We start from the raw sequence: 14275 nt of genomic DNA, 5'->3' as shown, positions 1-14275 counted from the left end.
TAAGCTTTTTGAGCCAACCACGATGGCTTAGCATGTCATGTGTAAGGGTGCTTTCCTAACCATGGTGGCTACATAACCACAGTTTAACTACCCTCACTAACCACGCGCTGCAAAAAGGTTAGCGGCCCTAGTCATGGCTTAGTGTGTTGTCTGTCAGGATTCCGTGGGTAACCGAGTACTGCCGTAGAGCTGCTGTTAGTGCTGCCAATAGAAGCCTGAATAGTCTTGTGTAAAACAAAATGTTAGCCATAAAATCGCCATTTCCATAAGTGAGTCACCATTTTTATGCATAATGGCGGCTTGCTAAGGGGATGGATGGCCATGCAGCGCTCCCCAGCTGCTTGCCAAGTTGTCCAGCAGCTCATGTGATGCAGTGAGGGTTCATGGACATCAGGCCGAATGGGCGGAGGGAGTCCATCCCCATATCAGACGCGCACAACATCCTTAGCAGGGAACAAATATGTTTTCAAACCATGCCGCTATTATCAGCACAGCGGCTTTGGAGTGCTCCGCGCTCCCAGGCACAAAAACCTGCAGACACCATGTAAAGCAAAAGCATACCTGCCTACTCTGCCAATGGCCAAGAGGCACGAAAACCTCTTCCAATGATTCTCCAAGTAGTTACAGAAGAGTGGCTACTCCCGCATCCTACAGCAGTGCAAGGAAAAGGGTGGTTAGGGTGTGGGTGGTTAGGCAGAGTGGTTAGTGTTGGGAGTTAAATTCTCTTTCCAGAGACAAGCAGAGTTAGAAGCGTCTCTCAGCGTAGAACACAGCAAAGACACAAATGAGGTTCAGGATTCTTTGCTTAGTTAAACAAAGCCTTTTACTGGCATAGGAGTTCAGTTACAGCATCACAAGTTATACTCACAAACGTTCACATATCATATTATACAGCAGCAGCAGCAGCATTGCAAATGAGGTAAAGATGGAGAGAAAGGACACATAAAACACAGGCACTTATATAGGGCAAAACTGTACAGTCATTGCAATCACTAATTGACTAATTGAAAAACATCTCAAGCCAATAATTCAATAATCGTCCAGCTGAGGCCTTGACATTTAGAAAATACATTTCTGCTGATTTCTTCATATTTCTTCATGCCACCAGGCACTTCTAAAACAGTGGAATAAAGTAAAACCAGATTCATTCCAGATTCACACCCCTTCTTTAACTTTAAGGAACTGTTTTATACAAAAACATTTGTACAGTTATTTACATTTGCTCCTGCCTGAAACCTAACATTTCACAAATCTCTCTGTGTCTTGTAACCCCTAACGGCTTTGTGAACAGGTCAGCAATGTTTTCCTTTGACTCACAATAAACAAGCCTTAGAGTTTTATTATTTATGTGTTCCTTGACATTCTCATATTTAATTGCAATATGTTTAGACCTGGACTTGAACATGTCTGCATTTGCTAAAGCTATACAAGATTGAGAATCACAAAAGACAGTAATTGGCATTTCAAACTGGCTTTTGAAATCCTTCAGTAACTGCACTAACCATGTGATTTCTCCACATAATTCAGACAACGCTCCATATTCTGCCTCGCTGGAAGAAATGGACCCGTAAGCCTGTTTTCTGGATTTCCAGGAGATTAATACTTTTTCAAACATTAACACAATCCCTGATGTTGATTTTCGGTCTTCCAGGCAGCCTGCCCAGTCTGAGTCAACATAGTCCAGAAACCTTTTATTCTGAGTCAACATAGTCCATAATCCTTTTTATCCTTTAGACAGAAATTTAAGGTTCCTTTCAGATACCTTAACACCCTTTTTGTTGCTTGCCAAGCTGGGACTGTCAGCTTAGCAACGAACCTGCTCAAAATGACAACTGCAGCAGTAAGATCTGGCCTGGACCAAGATACCAAGTAAAGTAAAGTGCCCACCACTGAATGGTACAGACTTGGATCACTAAAACTTTCTCCTTGCAGATTCTTGCGAACGTCCATTTCCAAAGGGCTTTTGACTCCTTTGCAATCTTGCATCCCACTTGCCTCTAGCAAGTTCAAAATCTTCTGCTTCTGGCTAAGCAAAAAAGCTTCAGTCTTCTGCTACTTTTACCTCTACACCTACATAATTTTTCACTTGACCTAAAGCTTTTAAACTGTACCTACTTCCAAGTTGATTTGCAACTTTCTGGACCTCTTCATTGTTAGTACATGCAATAAAAAAATCAACATAAATAATAATGGCTTTATAACTCTTTCCACTTCCCTTTGTATACAGACAAGGATCTGCCAGGCTCCTGACAAATCCCATTTCATTAACCAAGGTAGAATTCAAAATGGAATTCAAACCTGGCACTCTGCTTAAGTTCATAGTTTGCCTTCTTAAGAAACCAGACCTTGTTTGTTTTTGATTCATAACCTTCTGGCTTTCTCATGTAAATAGATTCGCTGAGGGGAGCATTCAGGTAGGCGGTTTGGAAATCATATTGTTTGACTATTAATTTTTCCTTTGCAGAAATTGTTAAAAGCAACCTTAATGTCTCAGCCTTACATGTGGATGCAAAGGTCTGATTGTAATCAACATCCTTAATTTGGTTAAAGCCCCTTGCCACAAGCTTTGCTTTGAACTTTTCTCCGCCAGGCTCTAGCCGCTTTTGCTTAAAGACCCAGCAACAAGACACGGCCTTTTGTCCTGTGGGTAAATCAGTTTCTTGAAACACATCATTGTCTTTCAAACTCTGCATTTCACTTTCCATAGCTAAGCACCAATTCTGTTTTTCTAAAGGACCTAACATCTGGATATCTGCATAAGACTCAGGTTCGCTTACATTGAAGACTTTGGAAACCGCTCAGGAGGAATTCCTTTGTTCACCCGCTGTGAACAGCATGGCACAAAAACTTCCTCCCCCTTTTGAGCTGTTTCTGCTTCAGGCTCAGTTAACTCCTGCAGTACTGGAGCTTCTGCTGGCCTGCTACTTAGCTCAATTAGAACTTCTGGGTTAGTGTGGATTTCTGCCGAGTTTTGTTCCTCGAATTGAGCTGATTTTGAAACTAGAATTTTTCCATTCTGCATCAAAAATCGCCAACTGCCATTTTGATAGCCCACAAAATGCAGTCTGACACCTTTCGGCCCCCCTTGCCTTCTCTCTGGGACAAAGGAATGTTAACAATTGCATAACTACCCCAAGTCCTCAAATGCTTGAGATTAGAGCTTCTACCATACAGTAAGGAAAAAGGGGTGTTATTAAAGTCGCTTGACCATGTCCTGTTACACAAGTAATTTGCTGTGGCAAACGCTTCCCCCCACAGCTGTTGCTCGGCTTTTGTGTCCTGCATTAGGCATTCCATTTTGGATTTTAATATGCCAATCCAGTGCTCAACCGATCCGTTTTGCCACGGACTCTTGGGATCAATTAATTTATGCGTAATCCCTGTTTTTGTACAGTAACGCTTAAATTCCAAGCTCTGAAACTCTCCTCCACGATCCGTCTGAAATTTCTGGACCTGTTTCTGGAAAAACCTTTCTATCCAAGTAACCCAATTTTTCACAGTGTCCAAACAATCAGCTGTGGTTTTTAACATGTAAACCCATGAATATCTGGTTTTGTCATCCAGGAGAATTAAAGCATATTTTGCCTTTCCAATGCTTTCTGGAAACGAACCAGCTAAGTCCATGTGGATCAATCCCAGGCTCTCTTTATCTCTCCATTCTCTTACACGTGGAATGTTAGCCACACGAAACTTGGAGAGTTTGCATACTGCACAATCTAGGTACTTGCTGCAGCTCTGGACTTTTACTCCTTCTGTGACATTCAAAGTCTTAGTTAAGGACTTAAAATTTGCATGCCCGAGCCTCCTGTGGAAAAGATGAATACAATCCTGCATTGAGCAGGGGGTTGGACTCGATGGCCTTGTAGGCCCCTTCCAACTCTGCTATTCTATGATTCTCATGGGGAGGTAAATTGTTAGTCATGCAACCTGTTGGAATTGTCCCGGATTTCTCCTCTTCCATTTTGTTGTCCATGAAAAACAAGCCATTTTCCATATAGGCAGTCCCATGCAATTTCCCCTGCTTTTCAATAAAGCATTTTGCTCCATCCTTTTTCAGTCAGTGTAGAAACGCCTAGAAGGGAATAACTTAAGCTTGGGACAAATAACATTGGATCAAAACTTTCTTTCAAAAAAGGTAGAAAACAGCTTCCTTCTGCGATCACTTGTGCTGAGCTCCCATCAGCCATTGCAACGTTTCTCAGCGTAGGCTCTCTGGAATTCTGGAAAAACGTTTGTTGGTTGCAAATAAATGTACTGCAGGCAGAATCAATCAGCCACCGATCGCTTTTTCCACTCTTCTCTCGGGAATCCTGTGTTCTGACACCAGCCGCGACGAGCTGAGCTTCTTCGGCTTTTCCCGCCTTTGCTTTCCAGCGCCGTTCCTTTCCATGGGCATCAGCCGGGTCCGATTGTAGTTGGGCTCTGCAATCTCTTTTGAAATGCCTGACGCGACCACAGCGAAAACAGTGAAGCGGCTTGACTTTTTTCAAAGTTGAATATGCGCTTTCGGCTTCCTGCTTTACTGGCTCAACCCCTTCATTTCCAGACCACTTTACAAATGTGTTTGGCTTGCCGTCTGAACTTACGGCTTCCTTTCTCACACATCTCTTTTGCTGTTCCTCTAACAGCCTTCCGGAGAGAAAGTTTAGGATTAAAGCCCGCACTAGCATTCCTTCAAGTGTCGTAACTAATACATCCCAGGAAGGAGGCAAGCTAGAAAGCACAATATATACTTTATTTTCCTCCGTCAAAGGTAGACCTGCGGCTGCCAAATTTTCAAAGCATACACAGAGTTCTTGCAAATGCTTTGAGACATCACCCCCTTCTTTCAGGTGAGTGTGATACATTCTTCTAGTTAAATTTATTCCAGAACCAGCAGTGTCTCTGACATAGACTTCTCTGAGTTTTGTCCATATGACATTCACTGTGTCTTCACGGTTAATATTAGACAACTGGTCATTTCTCATGCACAAAACAATTTGTGCCTTTGCCCTTTCGGCACAGCGACCGCACTCCCGGAGCTGTGCTGCATTTAAATCTTCCGGTGGTTCATTAGCCACCACGTCCCACAAATCATCTTTCTTCAGGCACATTTCAATCTTAAACAACCATGAAAGATAATTTGAGTCTGTGAGCAATTCCATTGGGACATTACTGCCAAAATTAGGCTGTGCCATAATTACTGGTTGTTCTTCAACCCCTTTCTTGTCTGATTCTTTGGGTCTGACCGGTTATCCTCCGTGGATTCCTCAGAGCCCTGAAAATCAACAACTTCTCCTTCCGCCAGCCTCCAGACTGCCGTCTGACCTTCAAGACAAACGTCTATGCGAAATAGCCTTCTCTTGCCTTCCCAACGACTCCACTAGCTGCTCCAGGGTATGGTCAGTCATGGTTCTGTCCACTGGTCTCACTGCTCCTTTCTGAGAGAATCTCTGGGCTCTGGGCCCATAACCTGTTGGGAATTAAATTCTCTTTCCGGAGACAAGCAGAGTTAGAAGCGTCTCTCAGTGTAGAACACCACAAAGACACAAATGAGGTTCAGGATTCTTTGCTTAGTTAAACAAAGCCTTTTACTGGCATAGGAGTTCAGTTACAGCATCGCAAGTTATACTCACAAACGTTCACATACCGTATTTCTTCGATTGTAAGACACTATCGATTGTAATACGCACACTAATTTCAGTACCACCAACAGAAAAAAAAACCTTAAGACACACCCACGATTCTAAGATGCACCCCATTTTTAGAGATGTTTATATGGGGGAAAAAGTGTGTCTTAGAATTGAAGAAATAGGGTATCATATTATACAGCAGCAGCATTACAGATGAGGTAAAGATGGAGAGAAAGGACATACAAAACACAGGCACTTATATAGAGCAGTCATTGCAATCACTAATTGACTAATTGAAAAACATCTCAAGCCAATAATTCAATAATCGTCCAGCTGAGGCCTTGACATTTAGAAAATACATTTCTGCTGATTTCTTCATATTTCTTCATGCTACCAGGCACTTCTAAAACAGTGGAATAAAGTAAAACCAGATTCGTTCCAGGATCCAACAGTTAGTGATAGCCATCATTCATCGTGGTTAGCCTAATTACCCTTCTCAAGTTATGTTTGAACAGGGCCTATGTTTCTTTTCTCTCAAAGAATCATTAGATACAAATGATTTTTGCAGATCTCTTTTAACTTTGACTTTTTCTTTCGTAGTGATGCAGGAAGAAGATCTAAGTGAAACGGGACTGGTTGTCGCTTCTATTCTGAGTAGAGTAAGAGACCTAAAAAGCAAATACAAAAATGAGGACAACATTACAGATGAGTTTAACTTGGCTAAGGTATCAGCTGATACAACAGGTATGTAATATTTTTAATCAACTTAATGACCAACTAAATATTTAGAATTGCTTCATCCAAATAATTCCTGTTCAGTTTTTTATTTTAAGTGCTTTTCTATTAACTATGCATGTTCTGAAATAAAATGTTGGATTGACTAAAATTTCAAGGGAAAAGTATATTTTCTCTTGCTAAATTTCTTCAATTGCATAAACAAAAAATAAATCTACCTTCATTTTTGTAAGACTGTTTTCTATATTTTCCTTTGCCTTTTCTAGGGAAGAATTCCCTCTTGCATTGTGACTTTTCTGGCTCCACTTGACTCATGAACATTAAAAGATAAAATATTAGTCAATAATTTCATTTTCCTGAACAGGAAAAAACGATAGAAAATGTTTTTACTTTTGTCAGATTATGGCTCTCTTTTCAGCACCAGCTCTGTATGCCATTATGGCAGAGCTGTGCTCTAGAGTAGGCTGACTGAGAGCTTTTCATATCTCACTTTGCTATTGAGGTTTCTGCATGCAGAAAGCAATAAATCAATATCATCTGTTCAGCTCTTGCTCTGTTGAGCCAATCTTCGTTTACTGAGGAAACCTCCAGATCTCGTTGCATACAAAGTTTGTAAACCCCACCCCCCTCACCAAATGCTGAATTCCCAGTTGGCAGGGCAAGTTCTCTCAGGCAAGATAGTTCTCATTAAAATCAAAGCACCTGTAGAATGGAGTAGATTAATTGGTCTAATCATATTTTATTTTAATTGAGACTTATATGGACAATTTCTAGACCCTGAAAGCTTCATAGGAAAATATAGTGGTTCATTAGTTCGGTAGGGTGCATCTTCAATAAAATATGTATTTTATAAAGAACATATGCATGAAACAACTGAACTTCTTAGACGTATTGGACTGAAAATCTTGTTAGAATTAGCTAACAATGTTCAGCATACCTCTATAATTCATGGCACTTCAGATTCTTCACTCATATTTTTAGCCTGTGTATTTATCAAGTTTCTTTCACTTTGGGAGATTCATTTAGGTTATAACTGTGTGCCCATTTTCTTAGGAATAAACTCCATTGAACCCATGGGATTGTACTGTAGTGTGTCTGCTGAGGCACACATTTACATCTCAATGTCCAGTGATACATTTTACATGCAAGCATGCTTGGTGCTTGTATAAAACTAAAGAATTTTTGTTTTGCTAACTTCAAAAATCCTTCTTGCAACCCAGTACTGTGAAGCCACTTTAAGGTTCTGCTACTTGGTGAGATGTGCCATGGCATGTAAACAGTAAATTTATGTTTGTAAATGGAATGCAATTGCATTTGGGGTTCTGTATAATATTACAAGCAATAGAAACATTAAGATGTGGATTGCTTTTCTAATTGTACTTGTAGTTGTTGGTAGAATAGATTGCTAGTAAAAAGAAGTTTCTCCTACACCAATGTTGGACAGAATTTCAGCATCTTTCTCTGTTTTTCTCTTCATTTTTGTAGATAACTCTGGAACTGTTAATCAGATTATAATGTCTACAAATAATCCTGAAGATTGGTTGAGCTTTTTACTTAAATTGGAGAAAAAGGGCACTCCTCAGACCGATACTAGCTTACTGAATAGATTGATTGGTCGTTATAGTCAAGCCGTTGGAGCACTTTCCGCAGAGAAATACAGCCAGAATGAAAGTTACGCTCACATTCTGGTTAGATTTGCAGAACTGAAAGCGTAAGTATTGAAATCTGGCAAAAACTTTCAAAGATAATTATTTAATAGCTGTTGCCCTTTAACAGCATGCCTCTGATGGGCTTAACAGAACACACAATATGGTTCTTGATATCTTTGTAGAATGAGGGCCCAGTCAGCATCTATTCATAGATAAATTACTGTTCTTTGGTATTGTAGTTGTTTGTGCATGACGGAAATTAGATTATATTGCAAATTTTTGGTTGTTTTCATTATAAGTATCTGCACCATGTCTGGAAGGTAGCTTTCTTGGTATGCCTTTGTATTTAAGGATTTTTACAGGCATTTTGAGAGGTGTCAGAGGTCAGAAAGGCAATGTTAGTAGATGACAGCCTTTTCAGTTGCCTATACTCCTCCTTTCTGAGATACAATTTTGTGCTAAATTCTTTCGCTTCTGCTGTGCCATTAGTTTTTAAAAGAACTGACACTTTTTGCTGCATAAATCTATTTCTTTTCAGCATTGAAGAACCGGAAGAGGCACGTGATCAGTTCCATCTTGCGAGACTGAATTGCAAGAAATTTGCTTTTGTCCATGTAGCCTTTGCACAATTTGAACTTTCACAAGGTTTGTAGGAACAGGTTCTCTATTAAATATAGCACAGCTTGCCAGTCTTTAACTATAAAATTGTTACTGATCATCCTTACTTCCCTGGAATAAGAGTTGTGTGGGTATGATAGAAAGCAAAGTGTTGATCAGGCTCTGTGGCCCTAATTCTCGCCCACCAGGCAGAAATCTCAACATGTCTTGTGCTTAGAAGATGTTTGAAATTTTCACAGAAAATTTGTAAAACTTAGTTTGTCCTGTCCTGCCTTTGTAAAGCAGTGGAACACAACATTTTTGCCCTGAGTGCATATCTCCTGTGGGATGTTGGGCCAGGGGCTGCACATAGCCTTCCCACACACAACACACACTTCTCCCCCATGCGCACGCACATTCATCTATCCTACATCCTATAGTCCTCAGTGATCTCCAGCTGGAACACTGTTTCTCCATCACTAGCAGAGCAGGAAAACATCCTTCTGGCACCTAGAGTTCCTGGGGTTGGAAGATATAGCAGTGACCCCAACTAACAGTAATACCGAATCCCCCCCCCCCCCCCCCCGGGGCTGCAATTCCTATGACTAGCTGGGTTGTGGGGAAAGTGAGTAGTGTCCCCATGGTGCTGCAGGTTATACCTCCCTAATATAAATGCTAGAGAGATTCTTACTCTGCAAGTAATATTCAGCTCGATGGGTGAAATGCAGTTCTTTTCTTCCAGGTCAGTTAGAAGAAAATCTGATTTTTTTTAAACAGATGTTTTTCCACATCTATAACTCAAATGTATTTCATTGTTCCTCTTCGATAACAGAAGGTTAAATGGACTTTTTCTGTCATTATTTAGAGCTAACTGCTTCCAGCAATTATGATACTGAAGCAGACTGAGTGTGTTTGGAACAGCCAGCTTAGTCTTGCTCTCCTTCCTTTTCAGTCCCATTGGCCCTCCCTCACTTTACATTCTTAAACTTCTTCCACCCATGTTACAGAATAATGAAACAGAGGTACACTGTAAGCTTTAAATGGCGTAATTGAGGAATAATTAAAACCTTAGTTTGTTGATCACAAGTAGCCATTTTTTAATTGATATGGTCCTTTTTTGTTTTCTTTTTTTGTGTGCTGTGACTTACGGATAATTTTTTGGGGGGTGGGAGAAGGCGGCGGTGACATGAAGTCTGCATCCAATGTTGTTTTCCCTACCTGACACTTAAAGATGTAAGCTGTAAATGGAGAAAACACGTGCATCTTTTGTCTCTCAAGGATCCACATGCATCTGAGCACCTGTTGACTGTGCAGGTTTTTATGAACATTGCCAAATTTTGCTGTTGGAGTTAATTACGCAATTTGTTTGCCTAATTTTAGGTCCTCTGATTTACTAGGTTTTACTTAAGCAAGCTGAAGGATTCTGCATGAATTTTCATGCCCCAAATTAGCTTCACTTTAGAGAAACAAAGGTTGGGTATTCTCAAAAAGGGAAGATAAATTGGCAGAGCACTGGTTGGGGAAGAAAATCTTAACATCTTGGAAAAACATGCTTTTTTTAAAAAAAAAATGCATTGTGTTCTGTTTTTTCTCCCTGGAAAGCAAAGCTGATTCTCTTGTTTTTTACTAGGAAATGTAAAAAAGTCGAAGCAGCTGCTTGAAAAAGCTGCAGAATCTAGAGCAGTTCCCCAAGAGTTGTTGGAAATTGCTCTAAGGAACTTGAATTTACAAAAAAAGCATCTACTTTCTATTGAAGAAAAAGAGAATTTGACAGGTGAGTCTTAAACTGCTCTGGCATCTATATGTTTTTGTCTCTTTCCTGTAATACTAGAACCCAAGGTCATCTAATCCAGTGGTCCTCAACTGGTCTAGACCCGAGACCCACCTTGGACACCCCACCTGCAACATGAGACCAAATTTCTAAATTTTCTTCATGCCTAACATGGCAGCTACACTTCTGCTGTGACCTCTCTGGACTGTTCACATGACCCACTTTTGGGTTATGACCCACCAGTTGAAGATCTAATGAATCTGAATGATCCAAAAATTAGGACAGACAAAAGAAGTACTTCACATAACGCATCCAGGAATTGGTCAAATCTACTTTGGAGGTCATCACTGCGTATTGTGGTAGCAAATCCCACAGTTAAACTTTGTACAACTTTGTGCTATGTGACAAAAACATATAGATGTTTGTCATCCTGTATATTAAGTCTATCCAGTGCCCAACATTTTAAATCTGCATAGGAATGCCGCTGTTCTATGAAATGGTTTACTAATGGAGCACTTGGTCTGTTTTTTTTTATATTGCTCAGGTGCTCTCCTATGCATCTTTTTTAGGGGTCTGGTTGTTTTTCCCATGTAAATCTTAGGGCGTTTACACTGGATAGTGTAAATGTCAGAAGCACTGCTACAGGTGGTGAAGTGTCTCAAAAATATGTCTGCTGGTTAGAGGGATTCGTAAATTTGCAGTAGCAGCAGCGTCCACATGAATGGACTGAAGAAAGCCTAGAATAAAGAACAGGCCAAAATGTGCTGGACTTCTTGAAAATAAATAGATTGCATCTTGAAATCCTGTTTCTCTTCTTTTTAACCAGCTTTGGGTGCTTATCTCCTTTTGTTTTTGGTTTATCAATTGATACTAGTCATGATGGCTCTTTGCTACCTCCAGTACTGGAGGCAGTATGCCTCTGTATACCTGTTGCTGGGGAATACGAGCAGAAGGTAATAAGTAAATAAATAAATTTATTAAATAAATAAATAGAAGGTGCTGTTGCACTCAGGTCCTACTTGTGGGCTTCCCATAAGCATCTTGTCAGCCACTGTGTGAATAGAAAGCTGGACAGGCCTTTTGGTGTGATCCAGCATGGGTCATTTTATCTTAATGTAAGTTAACTCTGCGTCACCCAGTCTGCATGAAATGGCTGAAGGAGGCAGGGGAGAAGAGGCCTGCATAAACCACAAAACGGAACATTTTTCTGCCTCCCTCATAGCACTAGAGTCAGGGCAAATCCAATTAAGCTGAATGATCGAAAATTCAGGACGGATAAAAATGCAGTTCTCTGAACTACTTCTTAACAAAGAATAAAAGGCTTTAGCTCAATTTTTCTTCTATTCACTTTTATTCAGGCTGTATATAACTCATGGGGAAAAATCAGACAAAAAATTTGGGACCTAGATAATACAATGTGTGCTGAGAGAAGCTAAATTTTATGTAAAACCTGCGAACTTGCTTAATTTCTTTTATTTGCATAGTTCTGAGAAGTTTTATTGTTCTGCATAACTTTTAGTTATGCTACTCATGGCAAGGGCAAGAATCTATGCAGGGCACTGAAGACCTACTCCTAATCAGTGGATATCTTATTCAGCCAGCACTCTGGGTTTTGATATTCTGCTGGCATCACCCACAAGTCTCCAGTTGGGCTTTAAAGAAACCTGAGATTCTCAGGAAGCTGAATTCTGTGTTTATTACCATACACAACACCTTTTCTTATGGAACCACAAGAAACACGGAGACCTGGGTGTAGCACAAAACATGATTTTTAGGAGGAAGAGTAGGGGGAAAAGGTAAAAATTCACATCCTACCTTAGTTTGGGATTCAGATCCAACAATTGTCTAAAATTTATTTGTTGCTAAATAGGGAGACTACATTTATTACCAGTCTTCACAATATTATGGCAAAAGGTATCTTAAAGCATGGATTGAGAAATGTAGTGAACTTGATATATATTTTTTATTTTTTAAATATTCAGCTTTTGGTAAAAAATATCATGGTTAAAACTTTTAAAATTTGTGCCTTGATAAATTATGTATTTACAGCTTCATATAACATAGTTGGAAGTTTCTTGAACAGGAAAAAAAATGTTGATTCTAGTGAGGATACAGCCATTGCTTCCAGCTTTTTCCCTGGGTGAGTAACGTAAAATATTCCATAGAATTATTTTTATTCTGGTTTCAATTGTCTTGTTACAAATGGAATGTCTGACCTCATTTCAGGGAGAAAAATGATTTCTCTCAAGAGCCTGAATTGGTCTTGGGTGGACGCAAGCCCTTGAAGCAATTAAACAAATCTAACCAGGTAGTTATATGTGTATTTTATTTATTTATTTATTTATTTATTAATTACATTTTTATATCGCCCAATAGCTGAAGCTCTCTGGGCGGTTCACAAAAATTAAAACCATGAAGAGCATAAAAACAACCCACAAATTTAAAACACACATACAAAATACAATATAAAAAGCACAATCAGACTAAAACCACACAGCAAAAATTAATATAGGTTAAAATATGAGATTAAAACAACAAAATTTAAATTTAAGTTAAATTAGGTATTAAAATACTGAGAAAATAAAAAGTCTTCAGCGGCAACGGAAAGAAAACAATGTAGGTGCCAAGCAAACCTCCTTAGGGAGCTCATTCCACAACCGAGGTGCCACAGCAGAGAAAGCCCTCCTCATAGTAGCCACCTGCCTCACTTCCTTCAGCAGGGGCTCGTGGAGAAGGACCCCTGTGGATGATCTTAAGGTCTGAGCAGGCACATATGGGAGGAGGCGTTCCTTCAAATAACCTGGCCCCAAATCATTTAGGGCTTTGAAAGTTAATGCCAGCACTTTGAATTGGGCCCGGACCTGGACTGGCAGCCAATGAAGTTGTAGAAAGACTGGCGTGATATGATCTCGCTGGCCAGTCCCTGTTAGTATTTTCACGTTGTGTATATTTTATTTTATTTTTTGCATCTGATAACTTATGTTTCAATATTTAGATGTGTACCTTTGGGAGAGTTCCCATCAGATTAGTAAGTGACAGTGAGAGTGATGATACAGATGATTCTGTGAAGATGGATATTCCACATGTGACCTGTGTTCCGAAGAGGTATGGTTATAGTAAACTTGCTATGGAGTGTGTACTTATGTATGAATATATAGAGTGTGTACTTATATATGAATATATGTTGAGAGACTAAGTGTCCATTCCATTAACTTGACACATGCCCTTTTCCTCATACTACAAGTGATTGAGGAATTTCACTAGCTTTGTTTTTATATTCCTAGTGGTATCTTCTCATTTGTCGTGAGCTAATTGGATTTATTCTTACTACTATGGGCAATATTTATTGTGGGGGCTCCATATTATTGTGTCAACTGCAGTCTTAATTTTTAAAAGGGTATGCAGTTGCGTTTAGCTTGTTCTGCATGATAATATGAACCGCCCAGAGAGCTCTGGCTATTGGGCGGTATAGAAATGTAATAAATAAAATATAAATAAATAAATATTCAAGTACAGTTACTTATAAATTTGGGGTTTTATTTTAACTGATTATTAATGTTTTGATAACTTAGGCAAATACCTGGTAGCAGTTTGATGCACTTGCCAGTGCATGAATCAAAACCTAATGGGAATGATTCAAATTTGCCAGAGGACTTGAAGGTAATTTGAATGTTTTGTTTCTTATTAATAGTTGTGCTTGGTAAGATTGTAGGTGGTAATCAAATGAGCAAAAACAGATAAGATCTGTACTCACAAAGTAATTGAATCTGTTCCATTTCCTACAAGTTCTTGATAATTCATTATGGCACTGAATTGCAGATGGCTTCTTTCAGCGTTTTAAAACTGCACAGGTCCTGTTATGGATCAGTAACAGTTAAAGAACAGAGAGTAGGAATAAATGGTAAATTCTC

At 39.5% G+C, this 14275-nt stretch overlaps 1 protein-coding gene across 1 annotated transcript in view; it reads left to right on the top strand.

The window, feature by feature from the left end:
- Window positions 1-6214: 6214 nt before the first annotated feature.
- Window positions 6215-14275, top strand: part of TTK (TTK protein kinase) — a 37520-nt gene continuing 29459 nt past the window's right edge. Inside the window, exons 1-8 of the mRNA XM_063125793.1 lie at window positions 6215-6356; window positions 7833-8058; window positions 8535-8641; window positions 10224-10367; window positions 12429-12504; window positions 12591-12672; window positions 13360-13469; window positions 13937-14024. Of these exons, the coding sequence (XP_062981863.1) occupies window positions 6215-6356; window positions 7833-8058; window positions 8535-8641; window positions 10224-10367; window positions 12429-12504; window positions 12591-12672; window positions 13360-13469; window positions 13937-14024 (975 nt within the window). The remainder of the gene's footprint in view (window positions 6357-7832; window positions 8059-8534; window positions 8642-10223; window positions 10368-12428; window positions 12505-12590; window positions 12673-13359; window positions 13470-13936; window positions 14025-14275) is intronic.

Source organism: Elgaria multicarinata, chromosome 4, assembly GCF_023053635.1.
Source record: "Elgaria multicarinata webbii isolate HBS135686 ecotype San Diego chromosome 4, rElgMul1.1.pri, whole genome shotgun sequence".
NCBI lineage: Eukaryota > Metazoa > Chordata > Lepidosauria > Squamata > Anguidae > Elgaria > Elgaria multicarinata.
This window is presented reverse-complemented; position numbering and strand designations above follow the sequence as displayed.